This window comes from Siphateles boraxobius, unplaced genomic scaffold (assembly GCF_051911475.1).
Source record: "Siphateles boraxobius isolate OS27281-9 unplaced genomic scaffold, OSU_SipBor_1 20, whole genome shotgun sequence".
Classification (NCBI taxonomy): Eukaryota; Metazoa; Chordata; class Actinopteri; order Cypriniformes; family Leuciscidae; genus Siphateles; species Siphateles boraxobius.
In genome coordinates, this window is record NW_027508811.1 from 9,020,616 (window position 1) to 9,044,778 (window position 24,163).

The window sequence follows — 24,163 nt, forward strand, 5'->3', positions numbered from 1 at the left end:
CCTATCTCAAAGATAAAGGCCAAAGAACGCTTTTCAGAAGGCAAATACATTTGCCTGCCTCTACAGCAAGACATTGATGAATGGATGAACCCATATCACATTAGAGATGTATATGTTTTTTGGAATATTTGACTCCAGATTGTTTTGTAAACGAGACACAGTAAAGGGGAGTTCGCTAAGAAAAGTTTGTTGAAAGATAAAGTAGCAAACTGCACTGGATCTGAGAGCAGCTACATCGCAAATCTTAAGTAAACAATTTCTCAGTAGTTTGTCTGTAAAGGACAGTTTAATATGGATAATATTTTCAAAACACTTGTGCAATAGCAAAGGGATGTTGAAACTTTTTCCTATGCAATGACATTAGCCAATCATAACAGTGGTAATCCCAAACTAGTGTAACTGCTTCCCCCTGTTTTCAGAGTTTAACATGTGTTTTCTTATGCTGCCAGTCTTGGATTAGCATTTTTTCGTTTTCTTTGACACTATACCAAATGTCTTATAGTTACGGGTTAATTGGTTTTCTCTCGCATCTGGAGATGGCAATTAGGGGAGACAATACTCTTGATATGGGTTTTGATTAAACTCCCTTCTGTGCTGAACACGACAATGAGTTCTTTTTTATTTATTTAGCAGGGATGCAAGTTTTGTTAGCAGGCTGACATGTTTGGGGAAAAAAATGACTCCAGATGCTATGCTAACAGGCATATTTCCTTTCACAGATCTTTTTTCAGGTACAAAAATATTCCCACAGAGTGTTACATCAGCCTTCGTTCACCTGCCGCTGCTGATGAACATCATCTAATAGTCTCCCTGACACACACGCACGCGCACACACCAATATCAAAAGCCAATTACGGCAAAATAATGAAGAAACCAAATTGCCCTCAAGACGTTTCGCATCGTGACAAATCAATAAAAGGACCATGATGACATACAACGAGGTGCAAATAAAGCACGGAGCCGCAGAATCGTTTGACTCCCAGACGTAGGGGTCACACTGATTCACTGACAAGTGCTGTGGTAAGTAGTTTTGTCACAGACGTGTGACCTCTAACCTTAATCAGGCTTCTTCTTTTTTTTTTTTCGCCACTTCTCCAATCAGGGAAATCAGTCACAGTGACTGATAAGGGTCTATTCTTGAGCGGGGTTTGTGGGCTTTTAGTACACATCAGATAACATAAGAGCCACACTAAGGAGAGTGTGATATAAGACGGATAGTGTATCACGAGTGGTAATCGTTTCCTCACGAGGGACCCAATCAAGCGCAGTCGGCTCCCGAGATGTGGCAGGGGAGAGGGACCCTCCCTGACACAGTGGCACAGATGGATAAACAATGGATAGTGCGAATGGGGGCACACAACTGACCTACATTCATTATCTGGGGACTAAACGGATTCCTCTGTAAAAGTGAGGTGTATCAAAATTCCAGTTGTAATTGGGTTGATTCATGACCCCACACCCCTGACACTTCTCTACCCCTTCTGTCATGTCTCGTGCTTTGTGTGTAATTACTTCAATCATGTCAAAGTGTGTGCAGAAATGTTTCCAAATGAGGGCCTTGGTAGTGTTGCGCCATCAACCACTCACACGGGCAACCCCAGACATACAGTAGTTGCACACCTCAGACTCCATCTGCTAGTGGACGCCGATATTGTTTCTGCTGTAGAATCCGTGGAGAAACCACCTAACATCTCAAAATTATGTCACAATGAAAATGTTGTAAGATAAGACACTTACCTCCTCCACCACCGAGCAGAGAAGAGTTTGCTGTAGAGGAAACAAAAGAGAGAACAACAACATGAGTGTCTGAATTAAAGAATACATTCAAAAGAAGCACTTTAGCTCAAAGCAGAGCACACTATCATTCAGATGAGAGCCAACAGAGATATAGAACCTGAAGGTCAAGAACACTCCAAAGCCAGACGTTTGCACTGAATAGAGGTTTGAGGCACCAGTAAGGTGGCAGCCGTACTGCAGAATGCTATGATTACACTTCTAAATGAACGCCATTGAGCGCTAAACGCCTAGGCTGTGTGTTTTCTGTCACAGAAGATTGGGCTACACGTAGAGCTGCTGCGGTGAGTTTAAGCAGAAGCGCCGGGGTCCCGGGTGTTTCTTTGATGATATGTTTCTGATCGCTGATAGTGCAGAGGGCGGCCCGGGGTCGAGGCCTGTCTAAGAAATCTCTTCTGCCGCCCGGATAAGAGTGCTAAAAACAGACGGAGTAAAACTATATTCCACTCCTCTTTACTTTAATGTGTGGCTGATTGTTCTATTTGAGTGTGGCACCATAACCCACAGTTACACCCTTTCTCTGCTATTCTACAAGTGGTAAGCTAACAAGTTGTTTTTTAGAGAAAAAAAGAAGGGTACCTGAAACAAAATACAAAATCTTATAATGATAAAAAGTAGTTTTGTAATTTTTTTTGTAAAAAGTAATATTACAATACTTATTCTTAAAATTTGAAAAAGAAAAATACACTAAATCTAGTTACCCAAAGTCCCACACACACACAAACACACACACATATACATATATATGGGGGGGGGGGGGGGGTTTGGCTGTTGGGGGGGGGTTGAGTGTGTGTTGAAAAAGTAAAATACACTAAACCTACAGCTACCCAAAGTCTAACACACACAAACACACACACACATATATATATATATGAGTGCTGTCAGTTAAACGCGTTATTAACGGCGCTAACGCAAACCCATTTTAACAGCATACATTTTTTGAGTTAATTAAATATTTTAATCGTTTGACAGCACTAATATATATATATATATATATATATATATATATATGGGGGGAGCGCGTGTGTGTGTGTGTGTGTGTGTGTGTGTGTGTGTGTGTGTGTGTGTGTGTGTGTGTGTGTGTGTGTGTGTGTGTGTGTGTGTGTGTGTGTGTGTGTGTGTGTGTGTGAGACTTTGGGGAGCCATAGATTTAGCGTCTGTTACTTTTTCAAATTTTAAGAATAAGCATTTTAATTGGACTACCTTTTATCATTTTGTATTTTGTTTCAGTTACCCCTCTTTTTTCACTAATAAAACAACTTTTCAACTTACCACTTGTAGAACAGCAGAGAAAGGGTGTAACTGTGGGTTGTGGTGCCACACACACACATACTGGTATACAGTACATACATACACATATACATATACACATATATAAACATATATATATATATGGGTGGGGGATGGGTGTGTGTATATATATTCATACATATATACATACACACCCATATAATCTATATATATATTTTATAATTATTTTTATGAAAACAAATGTTAATTATACATCAAATATCTTCACTGTTCAGAAAGAATGCAAAGATATACATCAGCATTGTAACAGCATAGAAAGGTCCTAACAGTGCGACTGTGTGCTTCTGTATGAGCTTTCCCAACAACGACAGCATGGCATTACATATCCCAGTGGGGTACGCTGAGAAAGTTGAGAATAATGACCCACGAGGGCCATTTTATTTTTACATTCTTAAATGTTTCTTCCCCTTTGTGAAGCAAGTCTCTCTGTGGGATTCTTTTGATCTCTCTTCCCCTCGCTCCTGCTCTTTTTCTTAGAGAATACGCGTCTAGGTAAGCATGGAAAAAAAACGGCTACCTCCACTGAGATCGACGAGACTAGCCCCTCAGAAACTGATATCAAGGGGGACATTAAAACCTTCAAAACGGATGGGGACTTTTCCTTAACAATCTCTTATCATAAGACAGTGAGCAGGAGAACAAATGGAGAACAGCTGCTCTGTAGAAGTAAAAGAGAAAACGTGTGCACTTTCAGAAGAATATCCCAGAGCTGCTGTGCTGTAGAACTGGCTACTGGTATGATCCAAAAAGTGACAGGAAGTCCAAACAGGCCACAGTCAAAATCTAAACAGAAATCCACACCAGAAGAAAAATCATGCCATATTGCAGTTTGATAAAAGTATTAATCATAAAACACATTAGCTCACTGTCTTTTTGTTCTACATTAAATCAATTAGATAAAATAAGAAGATAGTCATGGCTAAAAGTAGTGATCAACCGAAATGGCCATATTAATCAAAATGTGAATAAAAAATATTCTAACCACTAACCGGTATTGTATATACATTTAAAGAAATTAATACTTTTATTCAGCAAGTACACATTAAATTGATCATTACAAGACATTTATAATGTTACAAAAGATTTCTATTTCAAATGAATTATGTTTCTTTCTATTCTTTATAGAACCCTGGAAAATAATTATGTTTCCACAAAATATTAAGCAGCACAAATGTTTTCAACAATGATGATAAGAAATGTTGCTTGAGCGTCAAATCAGCATATTAGAATGATTTCTGAAGGATCATGTGACACTGAAGACTGGAGTAATAGATGCTGAAAATTCAGCTTTGCCATCACAGGAATAATTAATAACTAATAACTAATAAAATAAATTTGAAAAGGCAAAATTCATTTTAAATTGTAATGCTATTTTACAATATTACTATTTTAATTAATTTCTAGTCTTTAGAAAGCAAAATGAAAAATCAAACCATAATATGCTAATATTAATCTTAGAAAACACATTTATTGATAATTAACTGACTGCCATAAAAATTATTTTCTTTTCTCATAACCACAAAAGTTGTCTGAATTTGAAAAAAAAAAACACAAGCAAACCACCAACACTGCCATCTCAATGCCAGAAAGCAGATAGGAAGACAACACATGCTACTTCCTCTGTCATCCTAGACCTTTGCTCCGCTTGGTGTCCACCCTTGATAAGACCACAACGCTCTACAGAAAAAGACAAAGCTCCATCTGTACATGATGAAGTTTTTTTTTTCTGTCCTGTTCAGGTCATAAATCCCAGTCAAAGCTTCCTGTTCTCTCTTAGAGAACGGACGAGGGCCAGTAGGACTCACAGCGGTGGGCGTCCCGCTAAGCTCGTAAATCTAACAATACAGAAACACCAAGATTGTGCTGGTCATTAGTTAGTGTCAGAAAACAACACCGACGCCGGCATCCATGGTGACGACATCCTCACACATTCCCACACTTCCACACACACAATCGCATCTTTCCTGTGTTTTTCCTTTTGCACTCAGGGTTCATATCAAAAAGCAGCTAAAAGCTGCTAACACTTTCCAGTCAGGTCCGTAGGGAAATAGTGCATGTCCCCCAGAAAAGAAATAACACCAGAGAGAAAGAGAAACATTCTGTATTAATACATCAAAGAAAATTATTTTGGTAGACAGCAAAAAATGAAGACATGCGATAAAGACTGGAACATGTCTATATACAGCGGGCAAACAATGAAGTATTCTTCTGTATATTAATTAATCAGATATCTTAAAGTATACTGATAATACAGGACAGTACATTCAGTTTAGGGATATTCCCCTCTGGAGTGACTTTTTTAAGTCATTTTTAGGCATCTTCAAACAACACATTTTCAAACTCACATTATTAATTGCACTAGTATTGAATCCTGTATCTTGCAACATAGGTAAATCTCTCTTAGGTAAAGAGAAAAAAAAGATTTTTGATCTCAATGGGAACCTCTGATAAAATAAAAATCAAATATGTATATTTTTTTAAACGATCGTTTTTAAACGATAAGCAAAACCCTTCAATAAAGAAAGAAAGAGAAAAAGCAAATGAACAATAATTAACTAAAACCCATAATGCTATAATTTTCTCTTTCCCAATTCGCACTATTCTCCACCATTTTGTCGTGTAAGTGATGCAATTAATGTAGTGTTAATACTGAAAATTATACAATAAGTAATATACTGCAATTACCCAGACGATAATGATGATGAACCAAAAAAGAGAGAGAAAAAAGGTTTTAAATGCTGGATACTTTATGCACTCAAAATACATACAATCTAGGTTTCAGAAGATGTGTAAACTCGGGGAACTTAAGGCTCATGCTGGTATACTTAATTTTATCAACTCACAGTTAAGTGCAGGAGCCTTTAAAAGTATACTCATATGGCCATGAGTGCGGGAATACACTTAGCGTAGCATGCGCACTATCAAGTGGACTTTGTTTTCTCGCACATGTACTGTTGTACCGTCCGCGCAGACACCAAAAAATTATGAAAATTATTTCATGCGCGACAGTGCGCGAATCAAAGTATACTTTGGGCTTTATGTTTCAGTATTTGTATAATATATAATTTTTGGGCATTTGGACTAGGTTAGCTAATCTGCTAAAGACGGCAGTAACTAAACCAGAGGGTCCATGTTTAAAGCTACATTTCCCTTAAATCTTAAACAATGAATACATATTTGTAAAACAAATGTTAAGGTGCAGTCAACATCTACTGTTTTGCTAATGAAGTCCAGTCATTTCACTAGCGGTCGGGAATACATGCGATCGGGAATTTTGTGTGAGAGCGAAAGATTTCCCCATGCAGATTTTACAACGGGTTCAAGTTGGTAACACAGATTCACACCATTGGAGTTGACCTACAGAAACCTGCTTGGTTTGCAAGTAACTTCTGTGTGACCTTTGCTTAACACATCAATATCACTGTTATTGCCAATTTTTGCCCATAAAATGTCACAAAAAATGTTGCTAATGTGATCGCACCTTTATTGTTACAATAGAGACAATATATTATCACATACTTGTACAGCCCGACCTCATGACAAAATGTTTGAATTAGTATGATGTGATTTATTCATATGGATAATCATAAAGCATAAAGATCCACCCCTAAACCTACCCATCAGTAGGGTGTGAGCACGAGCAGATTATATGAAAACGTACTAATGAGATGCATACGCATTAGACACCAATTTACCAAAATATATAAAAAAAAATTTACGGATTTCCATGAGAGTTTGTTGTACTGGTACAAAAGTGTAAGTGTACAGTACATTTCAGATACATTATGTATCTGATACATAAATTGCATTTCTTAATTAATCTATTTTATGAGAACCTGTCACCCTTTGCAAGCTTCCAGAACTTTGCACATTTTCAACCATATTCTTCTCAGTTGCACAATATCAGAATATGTGATTAACTGACTAACTCCGTCTGGCATACAGAATGAAGATGCAAGAGTAAAGCAAGTACACAGTCTGCATTAACCTGAGGCTAAACGAAAATGATCTGCCAAGACCTCAAATGAACCAAGCTAAAACGCTTTACTTGAAAACAACATGATTTTCTTCTCTGGATTCATACCCCTTTTTTCCTGTAGTTTGCATCTAAATGAACACCAAATCTTCAGCTTTTTCACATTTGTGAGGCCACGTCCAAAACACCAATATAAATTTTCCTCAGAGATTTGGAACCTTTCTTTAAAACTGAAGTGAGCATAAACAGAAGCTTGTTGACGGAAGAAACGGAGCCGCTATATTTAGCGGCCAGACATACTGAACATGCCAGTATACAGCTGAAATGATTTGCTTTTTTATAATAAAGGCGGCTAAAAACAAGATTCCACAGAATGCATTCCCATTTCAATAATCTGAGCATCGATAAAAGTGTTGGAACTAGTTACAGCAGTGGGGAATTCAGTACTTCAAATCCCCAGCCACGTGAAAATAAGCTTGGAAACCTCAAAATAAGGATAATAGGTGAATCACCCTTCAGTTTACACACACACACACCGGACTTTCCACTTCACAAGACAGCTTAACTAGGTCTGCCAGTCAGCCCAGAATTTTAGGGTGAAGTCATTAGTACAGTAAGCAATGTGTTGTAGACCACCACACACACATACACTCACAAAGTGCCCTGCGAAAACGCTGAAGGCAGAAAATATCAGCAAGACCTATCTCATGTCAGCAAAGCTCGGCGTTAAATTGACCCAAGTCTTGTGGGTAATAATAAGACTCTTTATTAGCCACTGAGACAGAGAGAGAGAGAAACTAGGCTGTATTTCTTATTTGCAGCACATTAAAAATACATGCGGTTTTGCCCTGCCCAGACGCATCGTAGTGTGATAACTCTACTCGGCTCTTTGGTTCTTTATTGTGCCGAGCATTCCCGGAGGGATCCGTCTGCAACTGCAGAGCACCAGAGCAGGACAAGCTGAATCAGAGAGTATGGGACCAGAACAGATCTCTCATCTCATCTCACTCTCTCTGTACGCATACAGTTATATAGCAGTCAAGGGAAGAAAGGGCCGAAAGCACTCAGTGTTGTACCACTCTTGATCAAAGTCCCTCTTCTCCACATCAGTGAGGTCCGTTCACCAGGCACACAAATACAGTCCTGCATCTTCTGGATGTCCTGGTATATGATGATCAAGAGGATAGCTTGAACCAGTTTTGAAAAGTCTTGAGGTTTTGAAATTATTGAATCAAATGAGCATTGTTCCTGTTAACAAAAATTACTGGAAAAAACATTTGTTGATGAAAAGTTTTGCCTCACAAAAAAGCGTAACGCAATTTAAAGAATTTGTAATTAAAACATTGTATCGACAAAAATTTGATAAAACAATAATGCCACAAGACACTGAAAAAAAAACTTTCTTTTATTTTTTCAAATAATCCAAATGCAAGCAATGTTCTAGTCATGTTGTAAAAACGTTCTTGCCGTAACAACGCACTAAAACACTAACAATGAATATCTAAAGAATAAACTCTTGCACTTTCAACTGAACCATTTTCAAAGACTAAAATCAGATACCATTTAAGTAAAACTGACTAAAATGAAAAAATATTTTGACCACATAGTTCAAAATGAAAAAGATCTTTTTAAGAAGACTAAAACAAATACTGAATTTGGCAAGGAGACAAACATCTAAAGATGACCCTGATGTGCTGTATAATGGCCTTATACTGCAAGTAACCCACAGATTCAGAAGGCTGGGTCACATAACTCTAGGAAAAGCTTCTAGGCACTCATTTATAAACAATATCAATCACAACAGTAGCCGATAACAAGGCAAACTACTGCTCAATTCTTAACTGACCTTCAAGTTCAAACTTCTATTAATGAGCAAAAAATACACTTTTTGTTGTTCTGGTATCAAACCTCTTCTATATAGCTACACAAGGGTCAACGCATGTTTTCAAACTTATGAAAGACTATTATTTCCCATTTTCATAAATGAATGGCCCGCAGCATCGTTATACCAAGAGATCAGTTCAACATATCACATATGACCATTGAATTTTATGTTGAGAACAATTAACAGATGGCGGCATCATGAGACCTGTTGAGAACAGAGGCACAACCGAGGTCTGATGGTTAAGTGGAACGCCCCTTTTGCTTCATGTGTCAGAAGCGTTACGGGTGGCCTCGCCATGCCTGGTGAAGAAACGTTTCTCTGTGCTCCTCATCAAATGCAAAAAGAGAGAAAATCTAGGCTACATAATTCATCAAGCTGCACAATTTTCATGCCAGTCTTAACTTGGAGTTTTCCTCTGAAGGACACGAAAAAGCGCTTTTATAAAGGAGAGCAGCTTTTACTTTTTCTCTAAAGACCAGAGTAATATGGATTTCTCTTTAAAAAGAAAAATTGCGGATCCAATATAATCTTATAAAACTGCATGCATTTAGAAAAGTGCAGCTATGTCTACATTAGATTAGTCTTCATGTAAGTCATGCTTTTCTTGTGTTCATTTGTTGATGTGTATCTTATTGAAAGCTGGAATGGGATATTGAAGATGTCATTAAATAAATAAATAAACAAACTTTAAAAAAGGTCTTATGGAGTATTATTTTGACAAATATAGCATATAGATAGAGTCAAAACTAACATAAATGAAATAAAAGCAATTTAAATGTCATAATGTCTTTCACTATTATTATTAAAAATATCAGTTGCAATAATATAAAATTAAAGCCAACCTGCATTAATGTTACAAAGAACATGGACCAAAATATTAATCCTTATATTTGTGTCGGTACATCATCTCCTTTCCACCTCCATTAAGTATTCTAATCGCAATGGCTTAATTCATTCTCAACTTCCATCTTTCCTGCATCCCTTTTCCGATCCTTAGATTTGATGTGCAGAAGGGAAAGCAATAACAAACAATAATGGTGAAAAATAATGATGTTCCCGCTTGTGAATGCAAAGATGGACTAATGCATTCTGCAAGGTGTTATTATTCATCGTCTGAGACCAAATAAATAAATAAATAATAAATAGGATAAAATAACAGGGACAAAAAAAAAAAAAAAAAGTCGGACAGTCTCTTTCAGTTAGTCTGGCCTAAATTACTTCTATCCTTGTACCCTGAAACAACATTATAGTTGATTCAAAAAGAGGTAATGTAGAATACTTACATAAGATACAGGAAATGGGTCAAGACTGGAAGAGAACAGACTCATCAAAAAATAATTTGTTCAGTATCATGCAGGCCAGCGTACGAGAAAAGATCTACTGCTAATATATTGCTGAGACAGACTGTGAAACTTGCAGAAAAAATACATTGATAAAAAAACATGAGGTATTGTATTGGCTGTACAATGAGTCTGATTAAAATGACCTCATGAGGACCAACAGAAATAAGAGAAACGATGCAGAAAATGCATCCTGAATAAAGGCAAATGCTTTTATGTTAGCCACATGCTCACAAGCACCATAAATTTCAAACTTTCTGATGTTGTATTTAGTCAGTTTGTTGTTTAATGAGATCAAATTTGCTTCCATATTACATATAAATGTGATTTATATAATAATTGGTAATTTTGTTGCAATGTACACAAACTTTACCCAAGTAATTAAGCTGTCAGTATCAACATGCAGATGATCATTAAATACTTCACCTAATTTATTAACTTTGTTAATATTGTAATTTTGTTTATATTTTTAAAACATTATTACTTAAAATTGATTTTTCTTCCAACTATTTGTGACCATTTTCATTGTAAAAATTAACAAGAACCTTGACTTGCCAGACTACTCCCCACAGTTGTAAGAGTATTAAAAGGATCAATTATCCAAAAATGTAAATTTATAATTCACTTACTTTCTATCTACTATGGAAATTAAGATATTAAGCTTTATGTCCAAGATGCTCTGTTCCAAATGAAAGTGCATAGGGACCAACAGTGTATGGAAGTGTATGGAAAACAGCAGCTTTCCATTTTTGAGTGAACAATCCCTTAATAAGCAAGTATCATATGTAGGATTCTGGCATTTCAACTTTTATGCAAAATAATCGCAGCTGCCCAGTTCAAAACATCCAATAGCGGGTCCAGCACAGAGGACATTGAACTCATGATGAAAGCCAAACTAAAGGATAATGTGGTTTGCTTTGTACTCTTTCTGGGATTAATAATCATTTCGGGTCATTTAAAAAAAAGACAATTGTAGGGAGTTCAATGAAACTGGTATTTATCTCAAAACATTCTTATATGTTCCTGCCACTTGAAGTTACAACTAAGGCTGGTTTTTACACCTCAAAGGGAAAAGCATTCCGCTTGGGTTAAAAACGCACACTGACGGCACCCACTGTTACTCGCTGAGCCATAAAGAGGAGATAAACAAGGTTATTACCTAAACCTGCATGCTATCATTAGTGCCCAGGGCCACACACAAATAAAGGCGATATCAGAGCATCATGGGCACTGAACACTTATAGCAGCATTCACCTGAATGTAAAACCATCAAAGGAAAAGTAGTGCCTTTTTATTTCTGCATCTATGAACAGTCCGCTATTCAGAAACCTCACCGAACTTACAAAGCACATATGCAACTCATAGTTTTATCTTTAGAAACATAATGAGCACCAAATTAAGACAACATGCAACTTTTTAAAATACGAGATGCCAAGTAATCGTAACAGTATTAAGTAGATTATGACCGGAAAAACAAAAAAATTTAAGGAAAAAACAAACCTTGAGATGTCTTTAATTATAGTAAAAATTTAAAAATTAAAATAAAAAAAAACATTGTGAGGGGGGTGACATAAAAGCATTAACCAAAACCAGCTCTTGAATCTGGAAACAAAAGATCTGATTTCTTTCTTTAGATCTTCACAGATGTTTTGACTGAACCAAATTACATTTCATCAAAAAATTAAAAAAGGGGGGGGAAAAACAATACTTTAGCCCGTTGATGACGTTTCTTTATAGTTCAGTAATGCAAGTTATAAGCTGAGCGTAGCCAAGAAAGTATTTGAGGGATGCATGTTATGCCTGAGATAAGTAGCAAAGGGAAGGTTTGAAGGCCAAGAAAAAGGCAATCAGTCTGAATATTAACAACAGAGATTTGCATAAGCTTCGATTTGAATTTGAATGGCATCTAAATGGAAGTAGGAGAGGTTAAATTTTTGACAGCCCAAATAGTATGCACATAAAAAGTAAATAAATAAATAAAAAGAAAGCCTTAATAAATTTCAGGTACAGGCTCTTTTTTTTCCTTCTAACCATCCAGTGAGAATACTACACAAAACAACAGAATATTATGGGTTTGCTACACTGTTATCAGAGTCGACGATTACATTGTTTACAGAGCAAAGCATATGTACACCGTTCCTTAGATTTATTTTGCATTGATAGAATTATTTGTAAAGCACTCTGATATTAGATGCTTGAACCTCAGGACAAGAATTTGTATCCTGCTTTCCCAGTGACTTCCTGCCTTCCTTATCATGGTACACAGGACCAAACATTACAAATGGTAAACTTTGGAATCTCATTAAAAAAATGAAAAAAAAAACATTAGAGGCAGAAATCCCATGCTTTTTGTAAGAGGTCATGGCATAGCTGTCAACATTGAACATTGAAAATAAGGGAGATTTCCCAGAATCCATCCCCAAAATAAGGGATTTTTTTTACACGATTCTTACCCACAAGCTTTTTAAAAAAAAGCACTAATCATTAACAGTCTAAAGAGTTTATAACTACATAGGCCTACATATAGTGTGAGAGAGAGACGTGTGTGTGTGTATATATGAGAGAGAGAGAAAGAGAGTGTGTGTGTGTGTGTGAGTGTGAGAGAGAGAGAGAGAGAGAGAGAGAGAGAGAGAGAGAGAGAGAGAGGTAGAGAGAGAAGGAGTGTGTCTGTGTGTGTGTTAGGTGTGTGACCGTAACCGTGAGACCGACGGTTATAGTTGAACACCGTAATTAGAACTCTATAACCGCCAAAACCGTGTTATTAAAATATTTTTTACAAAAAATGTTTTATCATAGAGAATGTTTAACTACTAATATCAGCTTACGAGGGAAACAGATGCGAAGTTAGTGGTGCTTCGGAAGTTCGGAGGCTTAGGTTAGGGTCAAGCTTTGTTTATAGCATGGTTTATACTCGACGCGTCTGTACGAGCGAGACCCGCAAGACCCCATTTCGCTTTGCTGTGTGCACGGCTTTTCTTTGTAACAGCGCGCACGGCGCCGCATCCGAGGATGAACGACTTCAAGCCGAATCTGCCCGAGCTTGTACGTCTCACACAATCAGAGCGTAAAAATACGGGATATTTTACGGGAAAATACTAAAACGGGAAGACAGCGGGAAAAGAGCTAAAATACGTGAGAAACCCGGAAAAAACGGGAGGGTTGACAGCTATGGGTCATGGCCTTTTCAACTGTATCCAGGAAAAAAAAATTGGTATTCTGTTAAATAGTTATTTAAATGTACAGTAGTGGTCAAAAGTAATGTCTGGAGGACATATTTTATTTTTAATGACCCTAAAGGTTTATTTAAACCATCAAAATATTAGGGAAATATTTTATATTTATAAAATATTTTAAATGTGAAGGGAAAACCTAAACACTAGTTTTCACACTGCGTTATCACAAATAAAACTCCAAGCACAACTATGCAATATGCTTACAAAATGTTTAACAAATCTGTAATAATATTTAAATAAAGGGTGAAGATGTCAATTTTTCTAGGCCAGACATCACTTTTGGTTTTGTACTTACTACTTCTTATATAAACATACAAAAAAAAAAAAAAAAAAAAAAAAAAAACACAAATATTACGGTTTTTCATGTCCCCTGTTTTTTAGGCAATAGGGTTGCAAAAAAGGTAAACAAACTGAAAATAAAACAAAACAGTTCTTATATGTTGTGACGATGGAAGATTGACAATAAACATTTTCTGAATGTTAAGTATCTCCTTTGACAAAAATTCACTTCACAATACATTGCTTTCTACATCTAAACATCTCTACAATGGAGAGCTGTCTCATTTTGCTAGCCAGCCCAAATCTAGAGAGCCTTATGAAATCATTTAGGACCATATTCTTCTCTAAAACAATGTAAATATTAAACTAGAAAGGGTTCGAGCGTATATGAGAGTGTGTGCATATGAGTGTGTTACATAAACGATAGTTTGCATTCGCCGGTGGAATTCCCACAGTGTGGATAATTGGCTTACGTCTCATGAGCCTTTTATTCCTCTCAGAACTCCACATATCTGACGCAGGCCAAATAACGACTAATGTCTTTGCATCACGCTGCCACAGCATCTGGCAGAATTCATTTTCAGAAGCCACTGACAGGAAACAGTAAATTGTTATTGGAGAATAAGTGATAACGAGCTTGAATATGCTTGGGGGTTAAGTAAGACACAAGATTTCGACTCCCTCCTGCTCTCCAGGAAGAGCGCAAGCACTAATCCTGATGTTGTTCACTCTAGCAGATAAACATGGGTGCCAGACATTTTTGGACTGCTTCAGCATTAAGAGAATAAAATTATCCAATATGAATTGAAACAGCAGCATTAAGCTCAATTACGGAGAGTCTACTCTACAGCATTAGCAATAGATGTGTTGCCTAGTATATTTTACATATCAGCAGCAGACTGTAAATCATTAATGACAGAGAGGACGAACCCCAAATGTATTTTTGTTCAATCAGATCCCTTTAGGATGGCAGGCATGTTTCACAAGTACCTGCTGATTAGCTGTTGGAATTAGGATGTGAGATAGTAATAAATTAAAATAAATAAAACAGAATAATGTAAAAAATAAAATAATCAAAAATATAAAATAAAACAAATAGTACAAATTATATAATAAAACATGAAATAATTCATTATAGATAATAAATTAGGTGTGATTTAACATGTTCAGTAGGGCTGTAATCTCCCAGTCGACTAGTCGATTTATTGGTCGATACGTTCGGACTCGACCAAAATTCGATTTTTTGCCGTGTTAATTTCATCAGGTGGAAAGCACAAAAATAATAAATCACGGAAGGAATTAGCGACTGTTTATTAAAGTGGACGTGCCTTGTGTGTTTAAGAGTAAAAGCTTTAAGTTAATAGTCTATTGAAATGAAATGATAGTGTCTGTCAGTTATTTAACATATGACAAAAACAATTGTCTAAATTATGTTGCATATTCCTCAACAGTTCTTGTGCTGATATCATTAGTTGACATAGTACTATTTTCGGAAATCATAGGCTATGATATTGCGCAGATGCACGTGATGCAACGCTGTCAGAGCCGACAGAGTGTGTCATTTCAGTGCAAAAAAATTTACGTTAGGTCAAAAACCATTTAATATACTGCAAATAGCCTCCTAGTTTTTTATGTTTATTTATAATTCATTTAGGCGGAAAAAGCTACCAAGTACTCCGCGGCTAATTAATCTAATCTAATGTTTTTTTTTGTTTTTATCTAAGCCCCCCTCAATGTCTAGATCACACCTCAGTTAAAATGTAAATATAAATTTCTGGCTGGCAGAAAATGAAGATCTGATGAAAAACACCCCCTTCACTGGCTGAGAATGGCACAAATAGGAGAAACACTTTCCGACAGGATAGATGGATGAGAATAGTGAGATAAAAGACAAGTCAAAACTAGCTGCTTCCTTCTGATGAAAAACACCTTCAATCTCTACTAGAGACTGTGAAATGCTCTACAGATAAATTCTCTAAAAGATGTTCAATTTCCCTACATTTCTACCAGGTAAACATTACAGCTCCAGAAAATTGTGTTTAGGCTGGCCAACAAGAATCGCCTCAGTCTTTAACCAGTACACCTCCATGACCTTGCATCTCAAGGACACTCCATTTAAAATGCATTGAATGTCACAGCATTCATTTCAGCACATGCTTAACTCGACTTGGCTCTTCTGTCAGTGACCAATCAGTTTAGACGTGCCGAGACAGGCCCCTTGTTCTAAAATCCCAGCCTGCTTGTTTGCTGTCTTGTTTGATCTTCTTTTCCTTAACCAGATGAGGGTGAATAAAGTGCATTTCGAAAGATTCCATTTGCCACAAAAAAAGCCCCATGATCCCTGTTGATTAATTGGGGCTTTTGGAATAGGGGCCGTAAATATTAGTGTCACTTCCAGGCAAGCACCAAGCTCAGACATGTCAGGACCCTACGGTACACCTGTCACCTGCTCGCTAAGGTGACCCTCCACCTTTGTTTGTGTCCACACATGGCAGTCACTACAAAGTTGCATGCATTTAGTCAAGAAGGCTGAGGTCAAATTAAAGTGAAGCAACAGATGGGTTGAATGCATATGTGATTAAAGCTCAATGCAATTAGGGCTTCTGGAGTAGGAAGAGTATGCATGAATACAGGTAGACAAAACTATCCAGAGATATATGCTACACCTGCTCGTGCTCTCTCTCTCTCTCTCTCTCTCTCTCTCTCTCTCTCTCTCTCTCTCTCTCTCTCTCTCTCTCTCTCTCTCTCTCTCTCTCTCTCTCTCTCTCTCTCTCTCTCTCTCTCTCTCTCTCAAGGAAGCAAAATAAATACGTCATGGAAAGTCTCCATCTGTTCAATAGTTTATTCAATCATCATTACTTTTGGATGCTTTACTTGCAGCTGAGTGAAAAATGGCCTCCAAGTTGGACTTGATCTTGATAAACAGCTTCCTCAGGGGGTGGACCGTGTGACCTTAACTTTCTGCACTACTATTGCCTTGCTGCATGTATAGTTGAACTATGTTTGTAACCTAAATTAAATAACTCCCTTAAATTAATAAACTCAATTGTTTTAAATCAAGCTTCCAAATGTATATATACACACATGTACAGTATACATTATATACACATACACATATACACACACATATATATACACATATATACACACACATACATACATATACATACATACACATTTGGGTTACAAACTTTACAATTATATATAAAAATCACAATTAATCACACCTAACATTAAAGGTTTTAATTTATTTTTATATTGTAAGAATTTCACATTTATTCTCTAAATTAATGAAGAAACAACAAAGACAGTAGCCTATGTTTTTTATGAAAGAACGAATCACCAATACCAATACTGCTACTGATGTTTCCATTAAATTATTATTTTATAATAAAGTTATCAAACACTTCAAAGTCTTCACTGCATAAAATATCAATTAAATATAGATGAATCCTTATTAAAGCTACAAAAGTTATTCAGTCAAGAGCAGTGAGTGATTTTTTCTTTTTCTTTTGTTCTTTGATTATCCTTAATGACAGAGAGCAGCAGGTCAATTAGGCTGCTGTCACTTTAAGACCTGCCGCACATGACACGGATCAAACATGCATCGCACTTTATCACAACTCCAGGTTAATTTAAGACTTAATTTAACTAATTTAAGACTGTGCTTTCGAGGATACTCTGCAAAATTTTGTGTTTTTCTCTGAAGCAGCTTTCTGTGCGCATGAGTCATGTGTGTGTGTGTGTCACACAGACAGGAGAAATCAAATCAATAAAATAAAAAAATCACAGATTCCTCATACAATGATATTCAACAAAACTATCAACTAACCAACTTTTTCCTTGAATGCCATTTTCATTCAAGTATTCACAAAACTGCTGCAGCAGAGTCTTAGCTGACTATAAGCTGCTGCTGCAAGCCGCTTAAACCCGGGACTAGATATGCTTCTCTCGTCCCACCTATCTCAATATTCAATTTAAAAGGCCCAGTGAGAGCCTACAGCTTGATATAATAGATGCACCACTGCTAAATTGGGATTTGGCATCAGATTAAGCTCTTTATGATATTTCTCCCTGAACAGACTACAAGAATGTGACATTGGTAGGCTTAGAAGAGAACTTCAAAGCAGTGGGAATTTGTGATCATTAATGGACATCCTAATTACTAAGGATGCACCAGAGCACTCATCATTCTCATAATTTACGATTCACAACTTGAAATCGTGCCACGTTGGCATCTCTCAGATGAATTCTGCCACATCACTGCACCTATAGATGATAAAGACTCTTCAAGAAAGTATTTATTCATACACAAGTGAGCACTGCTCACTCAGAAAAGATAATCTGACTTGTCCTGTAAAACATTATTTAATGCTAAAGTGACAAAAAACATTTTTCAATCTCTTCTACTTCAACTCTGAGTGTACTGTAGGCTCACTCCCACACACAAACAGAAACAAAAGACATGTTCTCTAACTAAGACACTCTAACTAAATGTAGCCTACAGCTCATCTCTTCAGCTTTCATCTCAATTTCTGTCTTCCTGTAATGTGGGCATGCCACACACAGCCAGGAATTCAACATGAAATAGTTTACAGATATCTAAAGCTCTGGAGCAGGCGGCACACCCTGTTTGTACTTGAGGTGGATCCATCAAACTGGTGTATTGAACTCCCAGAGCGCCTCTCTTCCTCAAATCTCCTGACACACTTTCATGTGAAGTCCTATCAGCCAGTGCCAGACCTGAAGGAGGAAATCAGTCTGGGCTCTGCTAAGGTTCTTGTCAGGATGACAGGAAAACCCCAAAGGTATTGTTGTTCAACATGATCGTCCAATCAGATACCTCCTAGGATGGCTGGCATGTTATACAGGAGCCTGATGAATGTCTGTTAGTAAATTTAAATAAAATAATGAAATTAAATAAAACAAGACAACAATACAATAATCTAAAACTAAATAACAAAAACAAAAGAATCAAAATATAAAAAATGGAAAGTTGGAAACAATAAGAAAATGAAATGAAAATAGCTAAAATGATATAGAAAAAATAAAATGCACAGATTCCAATAAAATGAAAGATAATGTTCTATTAAATACAGCTACCACCTAACATATTGAAGGGGAGAGTGTGACGATGGCAATATTACATTTCCTTGAAACGGGTCGTGGAAGCAGAGCAAAACCTGGCTGCTGGGAGAGGCACTCAGGGGAACATAATGACAAAATGAAAGTTAAAAACTTTCCAGAAGACTAAAGCAAAAGGTCATGCTCTGGATTCCCAGTCGCTTGGGTATGAGACACCTTACAAAATGCAAACAGTGTTTCAGATTCCAAAAGCATAAAAAAGATGGGTCCATTCAATAAAACTAACAGCTAAACATTATAGTCATTTCAGAATGTGGAATGTAATGCACTTCCATGATTAATTAAAAAAGGCAGTGAAAAACGGTTCGAGGAAATACTTTGTGGTCTGCCCTGACTTTTAAAGCATTGGCCTTCCACTTTAGCTTGATGTCTCTGTAAAGCACAACCCATTTAAACATGCCCTCGATTAGATCTGTGGTTACAGCTAACTGCATGGATCATAGAAGATCAGGATGTTTTGAGGTTTTGGTTAAATAAAGAAAGGGAAAAAAATGCAATATTGCATAAATGACAAAGTGTCCAATGCTCCACATGTACTGGGCTGGAAACCCGAGCATGCCGCTGCTAGTCTTGGATTAACCTTCCCAAGCCCTTCGCGCTTAAGTGAAATGGATCGCCCTCCAAATTCAAGGACCCCCCTGCGGTCACCTGTGCTCCCGCAGTTATGCAAGCCCTTTAGTTGGACAGGGGGCAGACGCAGATGTGACGGGCAGCGTGAAAGGGGAGCAGTTTAAATCGAACCTTGAGTGACTGGATCAAATGTCACCTCACTATTTTATCCAGATGGGAATAAAAGGCATAGTCTAGTTCTCTACTGGACAAATGTTCCCTCGAGTGCCTCTCCCAGCAGCCATGTTTTTCTCTGCTTCCAGGGCATGTTTCAAGGAAATGTAATGTCGCCATCGTCGCGCTCTCCCCTCCATCCCCATCCTGAGTGGAACCCATTCATTCTTCAATTGGACTTAATCAAGTTTGAATCGAGTAACAGGCCTCTGTCAATCTTGGCAAGCACTCGGGTTGCAGATATGCAATCTCAGATCGGGTCCCTGAGGCATATTTAACTCATATATAAATAAGGGGATTGTCTCCTGCAAATATATGATATGTCACTGCTGGCCAGACGGCAAGGATATGTTACCATCAAGTAGTCTAGACAGCTAGCATGGAGATCTCTAGGAAAATCAAGGAGGGGGAGGATGAATATCTTTCAATCTTTGCGTTCTCTGCCTCTCGTTTTGCAGTTAGCATCCATTTTGGATGAAAAATAGGTTACAAAAAAAAAACTTTCCAGAAGACTAAAACAATATTTCTTGCTCTGGATTCCAGTCACTAGGGTATGAGACACCTAACAAAATAAAAATAGTGTTTCCTATATCCAACCAACATAACCTAAATACAATTACACAAATTCAGTTGGGAGAAAGTTTTATTTGAGATTGATACAGAGGATTGGCTGCTGGAATCAAAATAAATTGGAATTTTTTTTTTGTAATAAAATTAAATAAAATTAAATAAACATAAAAATAGAAGAGGTCATATTCAGTACAACTATTAAATAACCATGCCATTGCAAGTCATGGCGGGATGTGGTTTATTGTGCACTTCCATCATCAATTTAAAAAGCAGATGAAAGGGGTTTGAGGAAGGACTTTAGTGTCTGCCTTGACTTCTAAAGCATCAAGCTTCTCCTTTAAATGTTGAAGAAGAAAAAAAAGACATTAAAACAATCGTTCATACTCTGCATTCCAGTCACTAGGGTACAGTATGAAAACACCTTCACAAAATGCAATACAACCCAAATACATATCAGTTAGGAGAACAGAGCGTTTTTATGGGGAATGATAAAGCAGGAGTCCATTTACACGCTCGCTGCTCGGACGACAAGCCAAGGGAGCCGACTGATGGTACTGCGCTGATGTTATCTATGATCTCTCCCATCCCAATTAAAGAGAGAAATAGCCCCTAAACAGCTGGAGGAGAAAGGCCTCTAAGGAAAGGGCAAACAGTTTTTAATGTCAGAAGTCTCATTTAAGCAGAGCATCTGCTTTTCGGGAAGTTTTATAGGGAGCACATTCGTGGCTAATGCACACATAGACCCGACCATCTGGAGTGATTGTAAAATTGTCTCTGTGCAGCAAAGACGTAGGACAGCAGTGCAAAAGCCCACTCACAGTTGAGTCAGCGACGACCCCGATCTCTCCTCTCACTCCGTCTCTATTATTTGAAATCAGGTTACTCCGTGTCTGCTACAAATTACAATGCCATGCTGTCTTTAGTCTGATTACGGTATGCTGTGCTGGAAATCTTTTTGTACTGTGATGATGAAATATAATTTTGCTTCCCTCGCACGGTTTCTTGCTCTGTTTCTCCATTTCTCTAATTCAGTATTTTATTGTGAGATATAGCCAACATGCTATAATATGTTATCAAATGTTAATAAAAACCCACAATTTCAGAATAATAGATCTCTCGTCTAATTTAAACATGAAAATATGATTTCCTTGAGGACTCTATCAGCATCAAAACCTCACGCAGGAAGCTGGCAGTCCATCTTACCTAATGGAGAAACATTGCTACGTCAGCGAAAACTGTAGCCTGTACTTAACTCTGTGGAAGCACTGCTTGTATCTCTATTTAATATTCTTTGATGGAGACTTATATTCTTGAAATAGCTCTGCTATTCGTGAAAGTGCACAGCTAACATTTGCAGCAATTAGAGTAAAAACACCTTACTGATAAATTAGCTCAAGTTCTATTTCTCATTACTCAATCAGTAAACATTAATCGACAAAGTTAACTGCCAGATTTGATTTTCACTAGACAGTATCAGTTATTAGTTAATAAATGCCATCTTGCTTTTGAACAGACTCTGAAAATCTCAACTAAAACAACCCACCACCACATCATTAACTAAATTCACTAAATGACAGCAATTACAAGATTTATAATTGTACTAACTTTTATGTCCTTAAATGTCTACTTTAAAAAAACTTGTATATCACGTACATGAAAACCATTTAAAAGTCTGGGGTCTGTGAGATCTCTTTTTTATGTTTTATTAAGATAGAAAATAGCCATTTTAAATTGTAATACTATTTCATAATAGTACTGTTTTACTGCATTTTTCATTAAATAAATACAGTCTTAGAAAGTACTGTATGAAACGCCTTTCAAAAACAAACAAAAAGAAAATCTTACCAATCCCAAAAACTTGACAGACTTACCGCAAATAAAAAATGTATCAAAAATGAACTTCCCCCTTCCCCACATTACCATAACATTATGACTAACATAAGATTCAAAAACGTCAAGTAGCCTAGTTCCAATAAGCGCAGTGTGCACACATCCATTCAGGGGCTGTGTGGTACTATGAATAAAAGAACAGAACTGTTTTCAAAGCACTTAAGGCTTTGAAACATTAAAAAGAAGGAACTGGTTACTTGACTGTAGATTGAGATTCAGACAGTGCGAGAATAAAGATCTGTATGTATAACAGGACGAAACAAAACAAGCCAAAAATTAATAAATACAAACTGATTTATCAGAAAACTGTGATGTTTATGAACTAATACAAGTCATAAATACCTTTAATGAATCCTACATTTTACCAAGCAAACCAACAGGATATAGCTAACACAAAAATACAAAGTATACCTATATGAATGAACAAAAAGCTCAATACGAAACTTTACTGAGTAGGAGAGGGACAGACTAAAGCAGACTGGTCTTTAATTAATAAGAGAGGGATTTGGGTCCGTGTAATCCGTGTAACATTTGAATAAATGAAATGAATAAATGAGATCAAATGGGTTGATCTTTGGTTGACCAATCAGCGGAAAAGGGGTGTTTCATGCCCGCCCAAACGTGGAAATCGAATATTCAAGCCATTTATCCATTTTCTAACTCTGAACATAAAAATATAAAAATCAAGCCGAATTCTAATTTTTTTAATTTTTTGGAAAAAACTAAAAACGAATAAATGAGCCGTTGTCTAATTTTTCAACTTTCAATATTAAATCGACATTCTACACATATACATTCTCTCCCAGTATGACTTACACTCATGTAGGCTACATGCGACTTATTTTCTGAAAAATACGTTAAATTATAAAATGTTTCAGTATTATTAGAAAATACATGTAGGATGGAGACCATTTGGGTGAAGAAAAAAAAACATATTGTGTTCATTACCACCAAAATCTGTGTGGAAAATCTGAGGGAGGCACTGGACAGCACGGAGAGAACGCACAATGGATTCAAGTTCAAGTTCACTTTATTTATATAGCACATTTACAACAGCTACTAGGCTGACCAAAGTGCTTTACAGAACAACCAAATTAAAAGAAAATAATTCCTGCATAACACATAAAACACAAATAAGAGCAGCAAAGCTAAGAGCTGAAGCTAAGAAACTATGAGCTATTCAGCCTCGTCGTTTACTATGGCATCAATTGATACTCAATAACCTCTGCAAAAACAAAGTTATAACTGCTGTGCGTATTTCCTGAACTATTGAATGCTGTCTGTGCTCTGAATCTGCTTTTTTAGTTAATTTAGTTTATTGTGTTTACTTAACCCATTGCAACTTATTGGTACTGTGAACTAGGGTAACTCACTCAGCTTATGTTGTTCTAAAGGCTCATTAACTTCTTTTTTTTCCGCAACACACACACACACAGAAAAAAAGTCCTGCTCGCACTTGCCCATTTAATGTCAGAATGGTAGTTTTTTTTCAAGCCGATGCAAATCTGTCGTAAAATAACCCTATACAACTTGTGCAGTAGCATATATTCAAACGTTCTGAAGGTAGGGTTTGGTGAGAAACAGACCAAAATGGCAAGTTATTACCTTTATGAAAATTTTGCATTGCAGTCCTGTGTGCGAGTGCCCAGCAGCTGTGCATCCTTTTGAGAAATAAATTATAATACATTTTAATAAAACACAAGGCCTACATCATAAAAGAGTATCCTATGTATTTTAATATCTCTGTTGTTCTCTGGTTGTCAGATGCGTGAATGTTAATAGGCCTATTTTATACCCAAGTCAATGCATTATTCTTTCCTTTTTGTATCAGTGTTTAAAATATTTAATTTACAACTAATTATATTGATTTATATTTTAATTTATTAATATTATTCTTTTTTTAAACTTACTGGACCATATAGACAGCCGTCATTTACCCTGCCATACCCAGCTGATG

General features: G+C 36.8%; 1 protein-coding gene across 2 annotated transcripts in view; it reads right to left on the reverse strand.

Moving 5' to 3' along the window:
* The window catches only part of macrod2 (mono-ADP ribosylhydrolase 2), a 631,164-nt gene that overhangs the window by 427,252 nt on the left and 179,749 nt on the right, over positions 1–24,163 (reverse strand). For both annotated transcript variants that reach the window (XM_077236611.1, XM_077236612.1), the window contains exon 4: positions 1,738–1,767. In XM_077236611.1, coding sequence (XP_077092726.1) covers positions 1,738–1,767 — 30 coding nt within the window. The remainder of the gene's footprint in view (positions 1–1,737; positions 1,768–24,163) is intronic.